The sequence below is a fragment of the Lissotriton helveticus genome, chromosome 7 (assembly GCF_964261635.1).
Source record: "Lissotriton helveticus chromosome 7, aLisHel1.1, whole genome shotgun sequence".
In the NCBI taxonomy this organism is placed as follows: Eukaryota; Metazoa; Chordata; class Amphibia; order Caudata; family Salamandridae; genus Lissotriton; species Lissotriton helveticus.
The window spans coordinates 1,420,155,131-1,420,177,824 of NC_136068.1; the positions used below are offsets into that span (position 1 = coordinate 1,420,155,131).

A 22,694-nucleotide genomic window follows, 5' to 3' on the forward strand; every position below is an offset into this window, starting at 1 on the left:
CATCCAGTAACTTGCTGTAATTAGCCGCCTGCCCCTGAGCTCTTACTGCAGGCACGGAGTTTTCGCTGTGAAGAATCAAGCCGCCCATGGTCATTTTCGCCCGGTTTCGTTTTTTTTCTGCGAGTGGAGCAGGAGGTGTCTGTGGACGCCGGTAATGAGCGCTGTTGTGTCACAGCAAGGCACCGAGCTCCGAGGGGGCCACAAGCTGTTCTGAGTTTGTATCTGAGCTCCTATCTAGACAGAGAGGACGGCGGAATGAGACGGGAGAAGCCCGAGTTGCTGACACGGAGGAGGACGCTACGGTAAGGGTCTCGATAAGGGTCAGGGAATTAATTGCTCAGGGAAGCATGGCAATGTGGCAGTGAGACGATACGCTAGGACCTCTGGGCAGGAATCTGCCGAAATTTTAAAAAACTTGCGTGCGGGAGCAGGAGTCGGACCATGGCAGGAAGGGACAGGAGGCCTGAAGATGGCAGATATGAAGATTTATATCAGGAAGAGCACAGGCTTACTTTCACTCGAGCACAGGAAGTCCAGCGAGGGACGGCAGTCTCCGTCAACCTGTTTCTCAGCGCCGCGCGCCCCTCTGCAAACTCCCCCTGCATTCCACCAGGCGCGCACACTCCTAAAAACGAAACCTATGGGAGGGGCGGGACTTCCGTCTTGTGTGCGAAGCCCGCGCCCACGGAGTGCCTGGCCCGAGAAGCAGTGGTGACGCTGGGCTCCCATGCCCGAGGGAGAGCCCCGCGGAGGCTGCAGATGTCCGGAGTGGCAGTAAGTGGCCCTTACTTGTAGGGGGGGCAGCAGAGGGGTGTCGGTGAGCTCGTGTGTGTGTGTGTGTGCTCCTGTGTGTATGCGACGGCGGGGGGCCTCGCTGCACTCGTGTGTGTTTGCGTGCGCGTGTGTGTATGTGTGCGGGGGGTGTGTCTCTGTATGTATGTGCGTGCGTGCATTGGCGCTCGTGTGTGTGTGTATGCGCATGCGTGTGTGGTGTTGGAGCTTCCCAGGAGACAGCAGCTGGCCACAGCGAGCGCATTCGCGTGCGCGTGGCCCTCTCCGATCGCCTCCTTGGAGAGAAAATGGGCCAGGTGCTGTCTCCTGGAAAGCAGACTCTCTGACAATAGGTCTCTGGCGAGACAGCGCTTTGCGCTGTAAACGCCACGAGACCTAAAAATTAAGAGCTGCGCCTCCAATACCAACTTCGACAAAACACTGTTTCAAGACCGTGTTGGTAACCGTGTCAAAGGCTGCAGATCGGTCCAAAAGAACCACCACAGCCTTTCCACCATTATTTATAATGACACAGATCTCCTCGGTGGGAACCACCAGCGCAAATTCTGTGCTATGTGCTTTCCTAAAGCCAAATTGTGTTCCAGCCAGAATGTCATTTTGATCATAAAAATCAAAGAGCACCGAATTCAAGTATCTTTCAAGAAGTTTAGCTGGTGCTGGAAGCAGAGAGATAGGGCGGTAATTTGTTTCTTCGTTTGGATTTATTGATGGCTTTTTAACCAAAGGGAGGATCAATGCTTTTTTCCACTCTTAGGGGAAAGGAAAGCTACTAGCATTTATAATGTTATTCAGTAATGCTATGAGGGGAGACGCTAATGTAACTGCTAGTTCCTGAAAATGTTTTGCAGGACAAGGATGTGATGGAGCCCCTTGCTTGGTTAACTTTATCAGATCAACCACTTTTTCTGTCGTAAGAAGTGGAACGTTACAGAGAGTTAAAAGAAGGTGCTTCACAACCAATCATGGCCAAAGGTTCACAGATGATTTAAAGATTATCCCCAGTTCACCACTTTGTTTTTCCTTTCAGTCCAACCTAAAGATTATGTAGTCTGCAGGGAGTGCCGCTGCTAAATCTGGCTCAGAAAACTTGCCCACATAGGTGTCTGTTAAAACAAATATATATCAGGGGAACACGAGTCTAGATAAGAGCTCGTGTTTATGCTTAATTGCTGATCTTGTCTTCAGCAACCTACAGTTGAATTTTGTTTTTGGAATCAGAAGTAACACAGGATGGGGATCGCTTTGATCTAGGTTGAACACACATTAATCTAAATTCTGAGAACAGGAATAAAGGCAGTTCATTCACATATAGTTGTTATCCATCAAGTTGAACGTGACAGGACTACAGTATTTGGTTGGAGGAGCGCTACTCATGTATTTCAAATTCTGACCAGGGACAAGCTGGCCTTAGGGGTTCCTTTGGTGCGCCAGTTGCACACGTCTGCAGTCTCAGATCCAATTTCAGAGCTGGCATGGGTCATGGGTGGTGTGTATCCAATGAATGAAGCGCAAGTCAGCGCTTGTGGAGAAAAACAAAATTGGGCAGAGAATATTCCACCCCGGGTCCAGCAACCCCTAGCACCTGGTTCAGGCTCCACGGAGCCAGGTGTATACTGGTAAATGAAGTCCAAACCAAAACAAAGATGCAAAAGCCAAAACATACATTTCAAAATAAGCTGGCAGAGCCCATAGCACTCTATACTTCAGGAGCCAGGGATCACCTTAACAAAACAGCATTGTTGTACAAGGAAATTAAAAGCGGGTCTAATTTTAGCAAATGTCAGCAAGGCAGCCGATAAGGCTGACACTGGGCCTTTTGGGGCCTCGGGGGATTCCCTGCTAAAGGTGCTGTAACACCATAGACAATTTTGACTGCAAGCCTAAAGAGTCAGAGGAAACTCATGATTATGGACAAATAGTTTGCATTTCCTGATGCGGCCACCAGTGAATGGGGAATAACCCTGAACTTGCTACACTGAAGAGGGTAGGACATAGATTTGCCTGAAAACTACTAGTCCCGACTTAAAAGGGGGATTGTGTGGTTTCTTCTCAATGTCGTATTCCTATGTATACGTACAGTTAGAAATCAAATTCTACATTTTCTTATAAAAGCAAGTATTTGGTAGGACATTGATTTATTGTTCATACTGTATGCACTTTGATTTATGAGGCGTGTTCACTGACCTGTGTGTACATCCCCTCATTGAGCCTTGACTGCTCAACCACAGCTACCACCGAGAGTCAAGTGCAGAAGGGGTACTTGAGCCAGTTGAGTAGGGACCCAGGACATCAGGAGTAAAAGGCCTCAACCACCATGGTTGAGCCCAGTAGCCCATGTGTGCTCTGTCACCCTCTGAAAGGGGTTCTGACAGGGAAAATAATGCTAAAATGCTCAGTTGCCAATTCAGGGGAATCATTTCATGGTTCCAGACTATCAATTTACTTGGAAAGGTACAGCAGGCACTATACTCTAGTAGTTTTAATATTTGCCCAATGATAATCCTGCCAAGAAGAGTTGCCACTGATTAATAACTCTGTCACAATACAAAGAACGTTAAAATCGGTCACCAAGAATTTGAGAGTTCACTTCAAGAAACAAAAATTAAGAAGAGTCATGGTGTGAATGATCCATTTGGAGCAAATCTTTTTTACGGCAATAAGAAAACAGTACAATCTGGTATCTATTTCCACAGTGGGAAAAGGGAGATTGGAACATTGACACTGATGCATGTCAACAGGATGTTATACTTTCTAGACTAGAGATTTATACAAACTGTAGAGCTCCGGAACCACATAAATCATAAAACTGTAAATGACGTACCAGAATTATGAGTGTACAGAAGCAATGAAAAGAAAAACAAACCGGTTTGAAAGTATGTGTTTATTGCAAAGTAAAAGTATAATTATATCTTACCAACGTGATACCCAAACTCCAAACATCTGACCGCACATCATATCCTTGTCTTGATGCACCAGGATCTATCCTTTCAGGCTAAAAATAATCAAAGAAATTATATCAATGATTTTAGGTACTAATTAACAAATAAAGTGAATTCTATAGAGTTTGTTGCATGAAAAAGCAAGAGTAAATCCTCAAACCAATGAGGATAATATCACGTAATTGATTAATATTATAACCAAAGTGGCTTTTTATTCACAAACCTGTGGATATCGTGCCACTTTGTGGTAGGACTTGAAACTGCTCAACAAACTGTTAAAACCAAAGCACTGGAGCAGCTGGCACTGCACATTTGAACAGCGTTACAGCAAACAAATGATGGACTGAATGCTGACAATGCAAACATTCTCCCCCAGTCAAATCATCTGGGTTAAATCCATTGTTCTTTTGCCCACTATGCCACCCCAGTTTGGACCCAGCCATATGCAAATCAGCCTTGACCCTGTGCCCCATGGGAACAGTCCAGACCGAACTGCCAGGCCAGGTCCTCCCTGGACCAGGAAAAAGCATCCTGGGACCGGTTTCAGGGTACGTCACCCTTCTTCAGCCAGGCTAGCTTGAATCCAGTGGCACAATGAGCAAGGGACCCACGTCTGGGCATATCCATCCCACTGCACATTTGAAAGCACGTAGAAAGAAACGAAACTCCCCTTCTGCATGGCTATGTACTGCTCTCCCGAGATACACTACGAATAAGCACCATAGTAGTATCATGGTTCTGAAAGACTCCAGAGGGAAGTGTTGGAAATAGGGGCTGCATATAGACAAAGCGAAATGGACTTCATCCCATTGATTTTAATCTAGTACATTAAAGATTTAATAAACATCAAAGAGTAATATCACAGTACTATACAACATTGAAGCCGTAATTGATTAATATTATAACCTAACCAAAGTGACTTTTTATTCCCAAACCTGTGGATATCGTGCCGCTTTGTGGTAGGACTTGAAACTGCTCAACAAACTGTTAAACCCAAAGCACTGGAGCAGCTGGCACTGCACATTTGAACAGCGTTACAGCAAACAAATGATGGACTGAATGCTGACAATGCAAACATTCTCCCCCAGTCAAAAGATCTGGGTTAAATCTTTTGCCCACTATGCCACCCCAGTTTGGACCCACCCATATGCAAATCAGTCTTGACCCGGTGCCCCATGGGAACAGTCCAGACCGAACTGCCAGGCCAGGTCCTCCCTGGACCAGAAAAAAGCATCCTGGGACTGGTTTCAGGGTATGTCACCTTTCTTCAGCCAGGCTAGCTTAAATCCAGTGGCACAATGAGCAAGGGACCCACGTCTGGGCATATCCATCCCACTGCACATTTGAAAGCACGTAGAAAGGAACGAAACTCCCCTTCTGCATGGCTATGTACTGCTCTCCCCACTTACACTACGAATAAGCACCATAGTAGTATCATGGTTCTGAAAGACTCTAGAGGGAAGTGTTGGAAATAGGGGGCTGCATAAAGACCAGGAATAATAGACAAAGCGAAATGGACTTCTAGTACATTAAAGATTTAATAAACATCAAAGAGTAATAACACAGTACTATACAAAATTGAAGCTTAGCCAATAAAAATACATCCTTAAATAAACAAAACAGTAATAACAGCTGAAATACATCATAAAATACCAAAATGAACAATAGGAAAATCAACAAATGAAAGGGAATTGAGTTAGTTATTTCAAGTAACACAAAAAGGAAAGAGCATTAAGAAAAGAGTGAGCCTAAAGAGAAAGCAAAGATGTGTAAATGAAGGCATGATATAATCAAATTTACAAATATCAGAGAGGATGCTGTGCAACATATTTCAACGGGTCCAAGGATGAAGGAAGTAGACCAACTAAAACAAGCATTTACAATGCAATAGGTCTCGCAGCATTAAAGTTTGAGTTATTGGCATTGTGTATGACAATGCGTTGCATAACATTTTTAGCAAACTTTGAATTGTCATAATCTAGCAGTATTACCGACCTTTGAGTCAGTCAATAGTTTCATTTCCTTCACTGGCCTTCTGTGCATTTTGGACTCATAAATCGAGAGAAGGGCAATAATCTTTAATGACGCGCTCCACGGTGAATAATGCTTCAGTGTTTACCATTTACATCCTGCACACTTTAAGGTAAGTGGTTTTCTAATGCTTAATAACAGGTTTTCCAATTTCCCAACTGATTAGTCTGCATAGCACTAATCTCAAAATGATGAAACTGTGACCCTTGACCCCCAGTGTACACACTGCCTTTGCTCAGCCCAGTCAGTGAGTGTGGAACGCCGCTGCTGAGACAGACCTGTGCCAGGAAAGACACTCTGCAGCAGGGCGTCCGTCCTAAAGACATACGAACGGCTGTAGAGTGCCCACGAGCGCCACAGGAAGTGAAGCGAGCAGGACTATTTTTCACGCTGAGACAGTCTAGTTTTATGTTTATGCAAGTCTGACCACGTAGATGAATGTGTTTATACAACTCGAATGCCTTTTTATTCAGGTCTCTTGTTTGTGAGATCTGAGCATTGAAACCCTTTATAAATGTGCTATTAAAACTCAGTGGGTTAAGCGGTTGTTGCCTACACATTGCACTGCTGAATATCTAGGAGAGCCTTTCATCCTAAAAAATCCATGAAATGAGCACAAGTTCAAATGGGCGAGAACAAACGGCTACAGAAATGTTCTTTTGGGCGCGCCGTGGTAAAAGCCTGATATAAAGAACAGGTTGTATGATTAGAAGGAGTAAGTCATTCTCTCCGCTATGGCGGGCGTTGCTGCTAGCGAATTTCCTGCTGGTACTTTGTTTAACTGGAGTCAAAGCAGAGAAATAACATTTCTCAACCCATTAAATCTCTGGCAGCGAAGACTTGAGGCTTTCTCTTGACGTTACTTTTCTCTTGTAACACACCGTTTGCTACCTCTTACATTTTGTTTGCCTTTGATACTTGCACAAGTGCCACCATTGCCTCATGTAACGATTGTTCTTGTGCTGGAGTGTCTGCCATGTATTGCAGTATTATACTGCTACCTGTACTTAGCACGCTTTTGTAACCTGCACACATGTCACTTTTTCCTCCTGGAATGTACCGATTGCTACCTCTTGTATTTCGTTTGCTCACAATTGTCACCTGCACACATGTCACTTTTTCCTCCTGGAATGTACAGATTGCTACCTCTTGTATTTCGTTTGCTCACAATTGTCACCTGCACACATGTCACATTTTCCTCCTGGAATGTACCGATTGCTACCTCTTGTATTTCGTTTGCTCACAATTGTCACTTTTATCTTATGTAACTTAACTTCTGCTTTTGTAATCTGTGTAATGTTCTCCTCGTATATCAGTTCTGTTCCTATTGTGAAGCGCTCTGACACCTTCGGGTAAAGTCCGCGCTATATAACATTGCATAAATAAATAAAAAATACGAGGGAGCGTGAACTGTGTGAATATATATATATATATATATATATAAACACGCATAAATAAAATACAATAAAATGAATACGGATGGGCCGGCTGGGCCTGCCATGGCCTGGGGCAGAGGCTGGTGTCGGCGTCAGTTTGCCTACCTTTGAAGTGCGCGTCACCGTGTCTCTTCAAGGGCTGGGCCTCAGCAAAAGTGAAACTTGTTGTGGGGCGGGACTTCCGGCTTCTGAAGCCCACGTCACAGCTTGGTTTGTGCACAATGATAACCCGAGGGCACCCCGGGGCTGGACCGTACAGATGCCCTGCTGTTCTTCCTGTCCGGTGGAGGCGGATTGCAGCCCGTGCTCCCGCAAGCCGGACGTGGAGCTCAGGAACTCGACACCGAGGACTGCGCCGGGGGTCTGGCTCTCACGGGAAGGTAAGAAGCGTGCGGCGCAAGTGAGTCTGCTGTGGCCGGGGGAGCGTGGAGCTAGGAGCAGCTGACAGTGTGAAGCGGAAAGTAATTTCAGTGAGCAAAGGAGGGTTCTCGGTGTGGGAGCCGTTGTGATGCGTGAACGGAGCACTCCTGTGCGCGGTGATGGGCAGTGGAGCCGGCGGCGGAGGGGGGAGGGAAAGTGAAAGTAAGCAGCAGGCTTCACTGTCTGTGTAAGCGCGCGTTCACACTCTTCGACGCTCACAGTTCAATGTGTCTGTAATGCAGCGCGCGTTCTTGTGCGCGTGGCCCGCTCAAATCGCCTCCTTCAAGAGGCAATGCGCGCGGCCAGGTGCTGTCTCCTGGGAAGCAGACCCAGCAACAATAGATCTCTGGCGAGACAGCGCTTACGCGCTGTTCAAGGCCACGAGACCTAAAAATAGTTACCATCTTCCAGATATGAAGAAAAAGATTCCTTAACAGCAGAACAAACATTGGCAGAAGCAAGAAACCTAAACAAAACTATAAAAGTAATTAGGTTCAGGCCTGATTCAAGAATGAAACCCAACAATCTAGCATAAGCCAAAGATGAGCAAATAACAAAAACAGAAAATATACAATGAGCCCATCTTTAACTACAGTGGAAGAATTAACAGGTAACATTATGTTTTCAACTAGTTTAGCTTTAGCAGACTGATAAACATTCTGTTTGCACCAATACTGGGACATATTCCCAGCAGATGAAAATCCTCCAGAAAAAATCCCATAAGACAGTTGTTAGTCAACTACATTAAGGACAGGCTTAGATGCCTGCATAAATCACCAGTTCCAAATGGAAATTAAACAATGGAGCAGCTACAAATAACATCTAAGAAAATAAAAATGTAATTGGAAGAGGATAAGCTAAAGGGCAGCCAATCCTAATAGTAGCTCCAAGAACTGTCAACATGCCTATGCAATGCAATGGGAAAACACTGAATGCAATGTTTATTTACAGGAACAGTCATCATTTGTTTATGGGTCAATATATAAATCAATCAATAATCAGGAATATATATGAGAGCATATTGCCAGCTCTCTAGAGGTAATACAATAATTATTATTTTAAAAGATGGATGGGTTGGGGAGGATACTTGGTTTCCTCTACAGATTATTTGCCTCCGCAACAGTCCAACTATCTCAGAAACCATTTTCTTTGGCAGGGAGTGCCACCTACAACACAAAGCTGCAATAGTTCGATGTAGACCAATATGAATGGCAGAGCAGTGTACATAACACTTAGTTCCCAGACTGCCAGGACACAAGTTGTTCTCAGGACAATATCATTTACCTACCCTGCGAGGGTGTGCTGTAGTTGGACTTGTTTGATTTTCAGGGGCGATCAAAAGTCAGGCAGAAGCTGGGCAGGGACATAAGGCAGTTGCCATGAAATACATTTGCATCTGGTTGACATGAAAATGCACATTCTGTAGTGTGGCAGCCATAGGTCACTGTGCACAATGTATATGGTGGTAGGCACCACAGCTTTCAGACCTTTCTTGCCATACCAGAAAGTGAGGGTTTGAGCTTCCTTGTTCAGAATCGCCTTGCAATAATTCTTTTGACTGCTTTTTTTGCAATGTGGTGGTTGGTACGAATCTGAGTTGAGTCCCTATAATGCTGTTTTTTTGCATTGAGTTTCAGGTTTCTAGTTTCAATTATAAATGTAATACCAGATGCTGTTTTTGATACTAAGTGCTATTGCTCTTGTTTCCTCATCAGAAGGGTCAAGGCAACTGTCTCCAGGAGGGTAAATGCATGTAAGACCTTTCTCTTCTATTTTTGCCTGGTTTCTTATTTTAACAGGTGGGTATGAAGACTAGTGGGGCAGGCATTCCTGGGTGTTCTAAACCTTAGGACTGCCTACCACTGTGACCGTTTGCAAAGCTCAAGTTTTCTTTCCTCCTGGGGAAAATGGCAGAAGGATTTTCATATGCAGCTTTACAGAAAAGACGCTACCCAAAGAGAAGTAGTGGCATCATGTGCAGAAAACCGAGCTCAACAAATGATGTTATAGCAGCCCGACTTGATACAGTTGCTCTGGCTACTGAAGTAGAAAGGCTGTAAGAATGTTATAATCCCTTACTCATTAGGCAGGGTTTCCAATACAGAAAACATTAGGAGCCCCTCCTTCACAGCCTAGAATGTTTTCTAAATAGATTATACATATTGCTGAGTCTCATACCTCTAGCACCTGCAGAGCGTTTCAATGGTGATTTTATGGCAAGACAGGAGGCTAGCATTATGCCTAAAACCTTTATCGACTCCTGAGCATAAACGCTTAAAAGCATCCACAATGTAACATAGAATCCTCAGTCCCATAAATACTCCTTGTCCTCCATATTCCACCCTTTTGTTTGCCGCTTCTGATAAGTATCAGGTTTATTTTTATTAGTGTATTTACTTAAAACCATTGCTACAAAATTTATCGATAACAAGTTTCATTGTAAATTACATTATAAGAAAAAATTAATAAAAGAGCTTGGTTAAAACAAATAATCGTATGTTTCCAATGCAGTTTATAGTAGACAGTTCGCTTGCTGAATGACTATTAACTCAATCAATCAATCATAGACATTTATAGAGCGCTCTACTTACCCGGAGGGTCTCAAGGCGCTAGGGGGGGTGCTGCTACTGCCCGAACAGCCAGGTCTTGAGCTTCTTCCTGAAGGCGAGGTGGTCTTGGGTCAGGCGCAGGTCGGTCGGGAGGGAGTTCCAGGTCTTGGCAGCCAGGTAGGAGAAGGACCTTCCTCCTGTTGTCGTTCTTCGGATGCGGGGGACGGCGGCGAGGGCGTGACTGGCTGATCGGAGGTGTCGTTTGGGAGCGTGGAAGTTGATGCGGTTGTTGAGGTAGCTCGGGCCTTGATCGTGTAGGGCTTTGTGTGCGTGGGTGAGGAGACGGAAGGTGATTCTCTTGTTGACCGGGAGCCAGTGCAGGTCTCTTAGGTGTCCGGAGATGTGGCTGTGTCGTGGGATGTCGAGGATGAGTCTGGCTGAGGCGTTCTGGATCCGTTGGAGTCTCTTCTGGAGCTTGGCGGTGGTTCCGGCGTAGAGGGCGTTGCCGTAGTCCAGTCGGCTGGTGACGAGGGCCTGGGTGACAGTCTTCCTGGTCTCGGTGGGGATCCACCGGAAGATTTTCCGTAGCATGCGCAGGATGTTGAAGCACGACGAGGAGACTGCGTTGACTTGCTTGGTCATGGAGAGGGAGGAGTCCAGGATGAAGCCCAGGTTGCGTGCGTGGTCTGTCGGTTTGGGTGCAGTTCCCAGGGCGGGGGGCCACCAGGAGTCGTCCCAGGCGGAGGGCGAGGATCCCAGGATGAGGACTTCCGTCTTGTCCGAGTTCAGCTTCAGGCGGCTGGTCGACATCCACTCGGCTACTTCTTTCATTCCTTCGTGGAGGTTGGCTCTGGCGGCGGCGGGGTCGTTGGTAAGGGAGAGGATCAGCTGGGTATCGTCGGCGTAGGAGATGATGTTCAGGTTGTGTTGGCGTGCGATGGCCGCGAGGGGGCTCATGTAGACGTTGAAGAGGGTTGGGCTCAGCGAGGATCCTTGGGGTACGCCGCAGATGACTTCGGTGGCCTTTGATTTGTACGGAGGTAGGCGGACTCTCTGGGTTCTTCCGTCGAGGAAGGAGATGATCCATTCCAGTGCCTTCTCCTGGGTTCCGACGTCGTAGAGGCGCTGCACTAGGGTGCGGTGGCAGACGGTGTCGAAGGCCGCGGAGAGGTATAGGAGGATGAGCGCCGCTGTTTCTCCGTTATCCATCAGGGTTCGGATGTCATCGGTGGCAGCGATGAGGGCGGTCTCGGTGCTGTGGTTGGCTCGGAAGCCAGACTGTGAGGGGTCGAGGGATCCGTTCGTCTCAAGGAAGGCGGCCAGCTGCTTGTTGACGGTCTTCTCGATGACTTTGGCTGGAAACGGGAGGAGCGAGATGGGGCGGTAATTCTTCAGTTCGGTGGGGTCCGCTGTTGGTTTCTTGAGTAGAGCGCTGAGTTCGGCGTGCTTCCAGCTCTCAGGGAAGGTGGCGGTGTCGAATGAGGTGTTGATGATGTCCCGCAGGTGGGGTGCGATGACAGCGTCGGCCTTGTTGAAGACGTGGTGAGGGCAAGGGTCGGTCGGAGATCCGGAGTGGATGGAGTTCATCGTGCGGACGGTGTCTTCGGTGCTGATAGGAGTCCAGGCGCGGAGGGTGGTGGTGGGGGGCGGTGGTTCGGTTGAGTCGGGCGTGGCGTTCGTCGGTTGGGTGTTGAAGCGGTTGTGTATGTCCGCGATCTTGTTGTGGAAGTAGGAGGCGAGGGAGTTGCAGAGTTCTTGCGATGGGGTGATGTCGTTGTTTCCGGCGTTGGGGTTGGAGAGCTCTTTCACGATGTTGAAGAGTTCCTTGCAGTTGTGTGCGTTGTTGTCCAGTCGGTCCTTGAATGCAGTTTTCTTGGTGTCGCGGATCAGCTGGTGGTGCTTCCGGGTGGCAAGCTTGAGGGTGGTCATGTTGTCCGGTGTTGGCTCCCTTCTCCAGGCTTTCTCGAGGGCTCGGCAGTTCTTCTTGGAGCTCTTGAGTTCGTCGGTGAACCATGGGGCCTTCTTGCTGCCGGGTCTGCTGGGCGGGGTCTTCAGTGGGGCGAGTACGTCCGCGCAGTTGCTGATCCACTTCGTGAGGTTGTCGGCGGCCTGGCTGGGGTTCGCTGAGCTGGCGGGAGGGTGCTGGCTCAGGGCAGCGGCGAGCTGGTCGGCTGTGATCTTGCTCCAGCTTCTTCGGGCAACCTGTTGCTGGTGGTGGTGGGTCGTCGTTCTTCTGAAGGTGAAGTGGACGCAGCTGTGGTCCGTCCAGTGGAGTCCAGTGGCGTGGCTGAAGGTGATGTCTTTGCTGGATGAGAAGACGGCGTCGAGTGTGTGTCCGGCGAGGTGGGTGGGGGTGGTCACCAGCTGCTTGAGTCCGAGGTTGGCGAGGTTGTCCAGCAGGGTGGTGGTGTTGCGGTCGTTGTTGTTCTCCAGGTGGAAGTTGATGTCCCCCAGGAGGATGTAGTCAGCGGAGGGGAGGGCATGCGGGCTGACGAAGTCGGCGATGTCCTCGCTGAATCGTGTGCGTGGTCCAGGGGGTCGGTACTGTCATGCCTTTGGGTGAGGATGTTGCTCTGCCGAGTGTAATGTTGGTGCTGGCAAATTCCTCTCCCAGTTATGGCATTTTCTTCCCCACCTGCCTCAAGAACTTCACCAGGCAACAATTCAGCTGCGGGTCCTCGGGTGCAAAACAGGCCAACACAGGTCGTCTCTGCGTGCGAATGCCTCTTTGATTAAAAAATGGTTTTAAAAGTGTCAGTTCTTTACAAGTACAGAGTAGGTGCAGAGTGTCCTCCTGTGCTGTACCACATAAACGGAAGGTGGAGTCGGTTTGGGCCTTCAGCCATTGCAGAAAGTGATTTGTGCATGGTAGTAGGCCTATTCGATACTTCAAGAATTGGCTTTTAGTAGATCTAGCATACCCCAGGGTTAGATATTTGAGCAGCTGGGGTGGAGTAGGTACTCAGAGCCATCAAGCCGTGGGCCCTTTTTGAAAAGTGTTGTGATGTTATATTAAATAAAGCTTCCTCTTACCTTGTGACCTCACGTTAGAATTACCTTACCTGTACATTCCTTAGAATGTGAGGCAGATGACACTCGATTGGTGGCAGTTACTACCTGACCGTCGAGGCTGTCGGATGCCAGGTTACCTCTGGAATAAACTTCATTTGAAAATCAGCTTATGGTGTATCTGGAACTTCTTCAAATCCGTCTTAACAAATTTGGCGACAATGACTTCCCTCGAAGGTTCCAGTTCTGCATCGGCACCTTGGGAGGTTTCCTGGTGATCCTGTGTGCGCTTCTCTCCCTTCAGTTGCACGTACAAGTGGTCCTCTGCGGTGATTTTGTCTTCTTCTAATTTGCCCGGTACCCTCTCTGAAGGTTTTTGTTTTATTTCTGTGACTTTGCCGAGAGAGCTGGTGCACGACAGTTGGGCCTGGCAGCGCCCATTCTAATCAACTGCTCAGCGACGTTGCAGTGGAACACAAAGTTGCCTTTGCCTGAAACGCACGTCGGACGTTACGTCGCACGCACAGCGCATTACGCTACGCGTAATTGATATGACGCCATTTTGTTTTTTTCCCCACCGGTGAGCAGAGGATTTATCGGCGCTTAAGATGTCATCACGTTTGAGTGAGTTGCTCACAGTATAAAAGTCTTTTACTGTGCATCACTTGCAGTCATTTCGAAGTTCTTAACTGGTGATTTTGCCCGTCTTCTCTTTATTCTCTTTATTCTCCATATTTATATTTTTCAACATTCTTGGAGATTTTACATACCTCAATTTTTCTACATTGTGCAGTCTCCAATTCGTATTCGGTGATCTGCACACCATTTCTTCATTGACTCTCACATTACATGTTAACTGACTGATTCAACCTCAAGTAATAAGAAGTAATGTTTATAAACTTTACTCTATCATTTTACTTGTTGCTTTCTCTCCATATCTTAGCCATGTGTGACCCGCATTCTAATGCCATTGTGCCTCCTCCATTTTTACCTTCACCAGGTACTCCAAGCATTATGTGGGAGGACTAGTTGGGTATGTTGGAAAACTATATTATTGCTCTGGATGGCCAACAGTTTTCTTCTGCTAGGAAAAAAGCTCTTTTATTAAGTGCTCTTGGTAGTGAAGGTCAGCGAGTTTTTAAATATCTTCCTGTGGCTATGGGTCCTAATGGGCAACCAATGGATGATGAGTACAAAGAAGCAATTAAACGTTTAGAAACTAGATTTGCTAAAGAGGTTAATTTGGATATGGCTAGGTATACATTTTACACTCAACTTCAAGCTGAAGTTGAGAGTATTGATGACTTTGTAGCTAGGCTACGTGAACTCCCTGTAAAGTGTTCTTTTGGAACAATGTGTGAGGAGTTAATTCGTGATCAACTCATTGTACAGTGTCGAGAGAAGAAGATACAAGAGAGACTATGGGCAGCGAAGAAACCTTCATTGAAAGAGGCAATTGATTTAGCAAAGGTAATTGATGAATCCCAGAAATGCATTAAAGAGTTAAGCAGAAGAGATAAACCTTTCAATGACGTTGCCAACATTGAAAGTAATAAGGAAGATGAAGCTGAAGCTGATGTGAATGCTTTATCTAAAAAAAAAATGGTAAAGGTGCAAACAATTTTGGTAATGTTTTCAAGAAAAGAGAATGTTTGAGGTGTGGCAGTCAATATCATTTGGCTGATTATAAAAAATGTTTTGCTCTGGAACAAAACTGTAGGAAATGTGGTCGCAAAGGTCATTATTCACGTATGTGTAGGTCTTTTGACAGTACAGAATCCAAATTTAAATCCAAAGTGAATGTGGTTCAAACTGGTTTTGATTTCAAATAAACTTGCAATCGAGTGTTGGTGTTGGGTGAAGATTCTCACACCAATTTAGTAGGTGATAACCTTCATGATGTAAGAAGAACGACAAGACCCACTGCTGAGTTTAATGTGTGTGGCAAGAATGTATCCCTTATGGTTGATTCGGGATCAATGTTTACCATTATTCCTGAAAATATTTTTAATACACATTGTGAAGGTGTTCCTCTTTTGAACAAACATATAAACCCTGTCAGCTACCAAGGTGAACCAATGGACGTTTTGGTGTTCATACATGGGTCAATCAAATCTGGTTCCAGATCTATTGATGGAAAAGTCTACGTTGCGAGATGGTCCACCAATACTTTGTTGGATGCATCAGTATGACCTTCACATTATAATCAATCCGAGGTCTCGCAATCAAGTCATGGTTGTAGAGGAAGACATTCAAATTGATCATATCCTGCAAGATGCCCACAAAGTATTTGAGGACAGATTAGGTTCTGTGAAGGATTATTTACATAAAATAATCCTTAAACCTAATGCTTGTCCAATTCAGCATAAGTTGAGGAAATTCAGAAATTTTTAAGTTCTGGTGGGATAGAGCCTGTGGAGGCGTCACCTTGGGTGTCGCCTGATGGCCGTTTGAGATTCTGCATCGATTTGAGATCTCTTAATCGGGATATTGTTATGGACACCTTTCCTCTGCCAACATCAGTGAATTGTTACAATCTGTGGGTGGTGGTAAGTACTTCTCAAAAATTGATTTGCGAAGTGCTTATCACCAAATAAAACTTCATCCAGAGTCAAAACCAATCACGGTATTTATTACCAGTGAGTGCACTTTTCAGTTCACGCGCATGCCGTTCGGCTTGGCGTTGGCTGCGAGTATCTTCCAAAGAATGATGAATAATTTGCTTAAGGATATGGTGGGTGTGGTTTATTTCCAGGATGATATTTTGGTCTCTGGGAAAACTGTGAGTGAACATAATGCGTTGTTGAGGCAGGTTCTTTGGAAACTTGAACAATGTGGTCTTACTGTCAATAAGGACAAGTGTAAATTCTTAACTGAGAAGGTTGAGTATTAAGGTTATACCATCTCTAGTGGAGGTCTAGCTCCCAAGCGAAATTTACTTGAGGCCATAAAAGATGCACCACATCCCAAGGATAAAGATCAGCTCTCGTCTTATTTAGGCCTGGTAGAAAACTATTCTAAATTCGTTAGAGCATTTGCGGACATTACAGAACCTTTAAGGTGTTTGCTGCGTAAAGGTACCAAGTTTGTACGGTTCAAGGAACAACAGGATGCTTTCACTAACATCAAAGATAACATTTGTAATGCTGGTATTTTAGCTCCATTCAGGTCTGGCTGCAAATCCATTGTCACTGTAGACGCCAGTTTTACTGGAATTAGTGTGGTTCTGTCCCAATTACAACGAGGTGTTGTAAACACTATCGTCTTTGCATCTAGAACTTTGACACAAGCGGAGAGAAATTATTCAGTCATTGAAAAGGAGGCGTTGGCTGCAGCATGGGGTGTTGAACACTTCAGAGTATATTTGTGGGGTTCTAGATTTGTTCTGAAAACTGACCACAAGCCTCTAATTAAAATTCTATCTGCAGGGGGTGCTGGTAAGGGTTCTGCTCGTCCGGTGAGATTTGCTGCTAGATTGCAGGAATATTTGTATGAAGTTGAGTTTGTGCAGGGATGGAGGAATTCGCAAGCTGATTGCTTATCTCGTATGTCTTTTGATTGGGAGGTTGTTGACAGAGACGCTGTTAAGAAATTAGAGTCTGAAGAAGTAGTAGCTTTGATTTGTGAAGTTTCTGATTGTGATTTGGGTGCATTTTCAAAAGCACAATGGGTACAGGAGATGAAATCTGATTCTATTTTGACAGAAGTTATTTCTTTAATTAAGAATGGAGCACCACAAGAAAATATGGTGTCTGTTGGTGTTAGACCATATTGGAAACTCTTGGATGAGTTGTCAGTGTGCACTCAGGATGTCATTATGTAAGGTGACAGGTTTGTACCGCCAAGTGGTCTTCGTGTACATATTTTTAAACTTGCCCATGAATGTCATCTAGGCCAAGGAATGACTATTAAAAGTATCAAACAGGAGTTTTGGTGGCCAGGTATGGATGATCAGATTCGCAAATGGGTTGAAAGTTGTGTTTTGTGCAAAGAAAGTGAGAAGAGACTTAAAGTTGGTGGTCAAAAGTGTGTAGGTCATTACTGATCCAGGCAAGGCTTGGCATACAATTTGCTTAGATTTCATCGGTCCACTTTCTGAATTCTCCTGTGATATGTGGTTTGCAGTGGTCATTGTTGATGTTCATTCAAGGTGGTTGGTTGTAAAGTTTCTGAATAACATCACCACAAAATCCACTATTGATGTACTGGAAAAATTGTTCCTGGATGAGGGTGTTCCTCATATTCTGTTGACAGATAATGGTACGCAGTTGACTTCTGGTGAAATGTGTTGTTTTCTTGATAAGTGTGGCATTAAACACTCCTGTACTTCTTTATACAATCCCATGGGTAATGGTCTGGTGGAAAGGGCCAATAGGCTAGTGAAAGGGACATTACAGTTAGCGTTGGTAAATGGTCAAACCCCTAGACGCTTGATTGATGAAATGCTGTGGGCATATCGTTCCATTGAACACAGCGTTACTCACCTTGTTCCTTTTCAAGTTATGAGGGGGCGGTTACCCAGTTCTAGGTTAGTTCCAGCATGGCTTAAATATTGGGTTTTATCTGGAGGGGAGTCTCCTGAAGCATTTTCTGATTCCAAAGTTAGGTTTGGTGATTGGGTAAAGCTGAAAAATGGAAGAGTTAAGGGTGGTCTCAGTAAATTTTCGGATCCTCAGCGGATCATTGATGTTGGAAAGCATTTTGTGGTGGTTCAGGGTGGTCAGAAGTGGAATTTTTGGAGGGTTGCTCTTTATCAAAGGAGGGGTTCTGTGGTCAAACAGGCTAATGACAATGAAGGATGTTCTGGTGCTATGTTTATTCCTGATCATCATCTGAATGTTCAAACAGATGTGGTGTAATGTTCCATATCCGGTTTTGTATAGACACTTCCTCCACTGTCGATGAGCCGATTAGATGTAAATTGAGGTCCCCTGTAAGTATCATATTTGGTGTATTAACCTCACTTATACATGACTCTAAGAAATCAGTCAGTTGTTTTATTGCCTTGGTTTTCCTGTTCGGGTGAATATAAGCGTTTATTATTACAATGTCCTTACACCCGTTCCCTGGTAGCCCCTTCGGTGCAGATATTTTTATTGCAATAGATTCTGATGCTGTGGGGCCAACAAGGCAGGCTGAGGTTGTACTCATGCTGTTAACTTACATTGTGAAGCCTCCCTGCAGGTGTCCATATCTTGCCCCTTTGACTGCTGGTGCAAAAAAGTAGATATCCTTGGAAATGTGGTGGATCAGTCAGCCAAGTCTCCTGCAGTGCGATGGTGTGGAATGTCCTTTGATATTTGATCAAATCCAAATCTATCATCTTGCTGGACAGCCCATTGATATTCCATGAGCATATCCGCCGCAGGTTGATTTCTCCTGTTGATGATGGTTGGAGGCTGATTTGTCAATTATTTCTTGCTTGGTTGTTGATTGTCCAGTTTATGTGGTGTGCAGGTTCTGGGCATGTTCTGTGTGTTTCCTGTGAATGGCTGTTTGTGAGAGGAGAGTGCCCTCGTGCACCTTTTAATACAGATCTTGTGATGCGTTTCCGAGCCGTCGGTGCTTTGTCTGTGTGCACCAGGGTCAGCGGAGCATGATAGCCAGGTACGCTAATGGGGATGATCTTTATACCACAGCCTTTGAATGTGGAGCTTTCCAGGAGAATCTTTTGTGCAATAGTTGACTGTCTCCATGTGGTCATTGTATCCTCTCCCCCCTGGGGCTCTTTACGATGGATGAATTCTACTGTGTCCAAGTCTGTGGTAGTTGCATCTGTCAGTGTTGGTATGTGCGAAATTAGGCAGAGGACGTGTGGACCTCTTGATCTATATTCTGGTACAAACTTAAAGGTGTTTCCATCCCCGTTCAGGTTACCAGCTGTGATGGCTCCTTGCTGGTTGATAGTAGACCAATAGTTGTTGATTCCTGGTTTGCCTGATGTTGGTGTACCTTCCGTGGCAACCATGCACCGATCACTCTTATATAGTTTTATTTGCGGCCGATCCAATGCTGGTAAGTAGCAATATTTGTGACATTTGTGACATTTACAATTTTATGTACAGTTGTTTTATATATAACTGTATTTTATGGTAAGATATTATTGATTTTGTATATTAGTTAATACCTAATTTATGGGTAAAATTAATTTATTCTGAAATTATTTTTTTATAGTTTTCATTCGTTTTTATGAAGATAATATTCTTTAGGGGACATTTGTAGTAAGTTCACAAAAAGAAGAAATTGCTATTTAACATATATATATTTTTTAAATTAATTGAAACTTGTTATTTGGTAATATGATGAGTTTTTAAAATGAGCGACGTGCCAGCACACATTTGTGAGAGATCAGTTTGAACCGCCTCGTTTATCGATCGTAAAACGCGATCGGCTCATAACCAGCAGAACAGCAGCCATAATTTCTGTGACAAATACGTAAGAAAGCGTGAAAAGCGCCCAACGCTTGTTTCATAAGGAAATAGGGCTTGCCACAGGGCTGTGCATCCGTATCTGACGGTCACAAGACAGAGCGTATGTTTCAATATGAAATAGAGCATTCTTTTCAAACATTTCGATTAATTTCTACGGATATTAAGGTTGCGAGAACTGTCTCCATAACAACAAAACGCTTCTGATCAACAGTCATTGTTTGAAATAGTTTAGTGCACCGGCTAACAAGCATACAGGCAGTTTAACAGTGAGGAGTAGAATAAAATAGAGAAAAAGAGGAAAAAATAATATTGAATAATATATAAAAAATAGATAGTTATTATGACTGACAAAACCCTAGAGGAGCCAAGCCAGGAAGGCATGCTTAGGAAAATAATGTCAGGAGGTGCATGATGCTATTCATAAAACGGTAAAACAAGTATTAAGTAGAAAGAGGGAACTTAGACATGTAGATGAAAAGAAGTATTTCTCTATATCTGATGATGAGGATCTGAATAGATATCCCGGAGAAAAATGTATGAAGAAAAAGAAACATATGGATGTAATATCCAGTAAGAAAGGAGTTGAAAGCGTCTCAAAAAGAACTGGTGTCCAAAGCATCACAAAGAATAATCTGTTTAACTCAAAGTGAATTTGATCCTACGGATGATGTAGAGATGGCAGGAGAAATATCCAATATGGATGAATGTAGCCTAGATTTGCCTTATAAAGATTGACTAGAGGATGAGTTTGATGACAGTAACTAGCATTTGCAATGCAATAGGTCTCACATTTAAGAGAGTTTGAGCTATTGGCATTGTAAATGACAGTGCCTTTTATTTATGTGTTTTTTTAAAAACACATAAATAAATGGCATTGTCATTTACAAAGCTCATAGCTTTAACTCTCTCAAATGCAAGAACTATTGCTCTGCAAATGAGTTAGGAGAGAGCGTGTCTTACCTTTTCCTGTCAGCAAGAGCAGGCGGGACAAAGCTCTTTGAGAAAATAGAGCTCGGAGGCTGTAATTAAAGCCTACAGAGCAACAACAGAGGTAACAGGGGGTGTCCTCATGGGAGGTTACCAAATGGGAACTAAGGAGGGACTACTCAACCTATTGACTAATGAAAGCCACAGTTTACAATGGACAATGACACAAGCCAATGAATAAACTGGGCGGAGAGTGGGTGGAGCTTCACTTCCATACCTTAATACAGCCTGTTTTCCAGAGCAGCGCGTGCGCTGCCTAGGCTTGACCTAAAAATAAGCATAGAGAGATAACTACAGTTAAAGATCCATTGGATGAAAAGTAATTTCACCCCAGAGTGTTGGGCTTGGCCCTTTTGGCAGGTTCAGCCCTAAACTTTTTGTTTTTAAATATGACCTGGTGTTAGTTGTTTTAGGCTTCTGCGCACTTTGACACTGCATCCCAGGGTAAAAGTGCGTGCGCAGCCTGAGTGCGTGTGGTGAGATTGGCCTGCCCTCCCATAAGAATGCATGGGGAATGTGTGTGTCCATGGTAGTTCCTGATGTGTGGGGAGTGCAGGGGCGAGTTTGGTATGTGCGAACTCGTGAGATTAAATGCTGCGCGACGGTGTGCGCAGATTTAATGTGTCTAGTGTGGAAGTGCCACTTTTAGAATTTGGCATGTCTGTGCAGTGAATGTGAATTGACTGTCTGGCTTGTGATTGGCTGGAGCGGCTGGTGTGCCTGGCTCCAGGAGTCAGGATGGGTCTGCCCGGTGGTGAATGGAGAGATCTGCATTTAGATGGGAGGGAGGAGTTGCTCCTGGGACCTGAATAGGGCTGTGCCTGCCCTCCACAGTGCTGGCTCCGCCCCCTGTGGTGTGTCTGATGTCCCTAGCCTGTCCTGTGAATAGGGAGAGGGGCTGATCAAAACAAAGTGCTCAAGAACCAGTTGTAACTGGTTCTCCCCCTGCCCTACAGCCTTAGACAAAGGAACTGTATGTATAAAAAGGGGCTGTGACCCCATGTAAAAGGTTCTCTCATGATCCTGACTTGAGGGGGGCTGCTGCTGCTGGGCGCCAGGAGGAACCGCTACTGGGGACTGCCTCCCTGCCGGAGGGCCCTGTGAGCTGGCCCCTGGGCCCAGCCTTGGCCTCCCTACCTTCTACAGGACTTTCTGTGGACTTTTCCTTGCCCTGGAAACTTCGTGCTTTGCCTTTTGATTTTCCAGGACCTGGCTGCATCTTTCAGCGCCGTGGAAGCGCTGTGCTCGTTCTCCGTGCTGATCCTTTAAGAGGGAATCCCCTGGTGGGGGATTCCCCCGTGATGCCTGCCTGGCGGGTGTCTACTACGCCTATTTAATTATTTCTAATACGAGTGTCCACCCCGTGTGAGTGCCGCATATTTAATTATTTCTAATGTGGGTGCCCATCCCGCTCCTTGGAGTCGCATACTACATTTATTTTCAATCTCGAGGGAGCCTACCCCTCATATTGCCCCTCGTTTCACCGCCGCGGCCGGTGCGGCCAAAACAGAAGTCAGGCACCTCCTGCCGGTGACGTGGGCGGGGCCTGACCTCCGGCCGGAAGATAAGGAGGCAGCCGGGAGCCTCGCTGGCTCCACACGTAAGTCCCGGTCCCGAGACGGGGGACCGGGTGAAGTAAGGCTCAGAGGTGAGGCAGGGCTCCCGTAAGGAGGGAGAGCCCCGCAGGCGCCAGCAGTCGAGTGGAGAGCCCCGCAGTGTGGAGGTTGCGGCGCTGGGGCCCGAGGCACATTGTTGGTACCAGCCCCCACAGCACCACAGAGACCACACAACAGGAGCCCGGGTAAGGAGGGGGCTCGGGGTTGTCCCTGTTGGTTTCCCGAGCGGCCCCACTTGGCAGGGGGCCGCTCCTGCCTTATCGGCATTATTTGTTTTAAAGAGCCTTTGTGTGGCTCCGCCCTGGCCATAATTGTTTACAGGCCCAGAGGGGCCCAGGATTTCCCCCCGCAGCCGCTCCACCGCGTTTGGGGGCATATTTACTTTAAGGGCCATAGTTAATAAAAGGGGGCACATTGGCTTCAAGAGCCCAGAGTGGCTCCAACATTTGGGGGTCATCGTTGAGCAATGCTTTTCAAAGCCCCG

At 45.8% G+C, this 22,694-nt stretch overlaps 1 protein-coding gene across 4 annotated transcripts in view; it reads right to left on the minus strand.

The window, feature by feature from the left end:
• The window catches only part of MAP2K4 (mitogen-activated protein kinase kinase 4), an 839,420-nt gene that overhangs the window by 207,358 nt on the left and 609,368 nt on the right, over positions 1-22,694 (minus strand). For all 4 annotated transcript variants that reach the window (XM_078654731.1, XM_078654732.1, XM_078654730.1 and 1 more), the window contains one exon: positions 3,707-3,784. In XM_078654731.1, the coding sequence (XP_078510857.1) occupies positions 3,707-3,784 (78 nt within the window). The remainder of the gene's footprint in view (positions 1-3,706; positions 3,785-22,694) is intronic.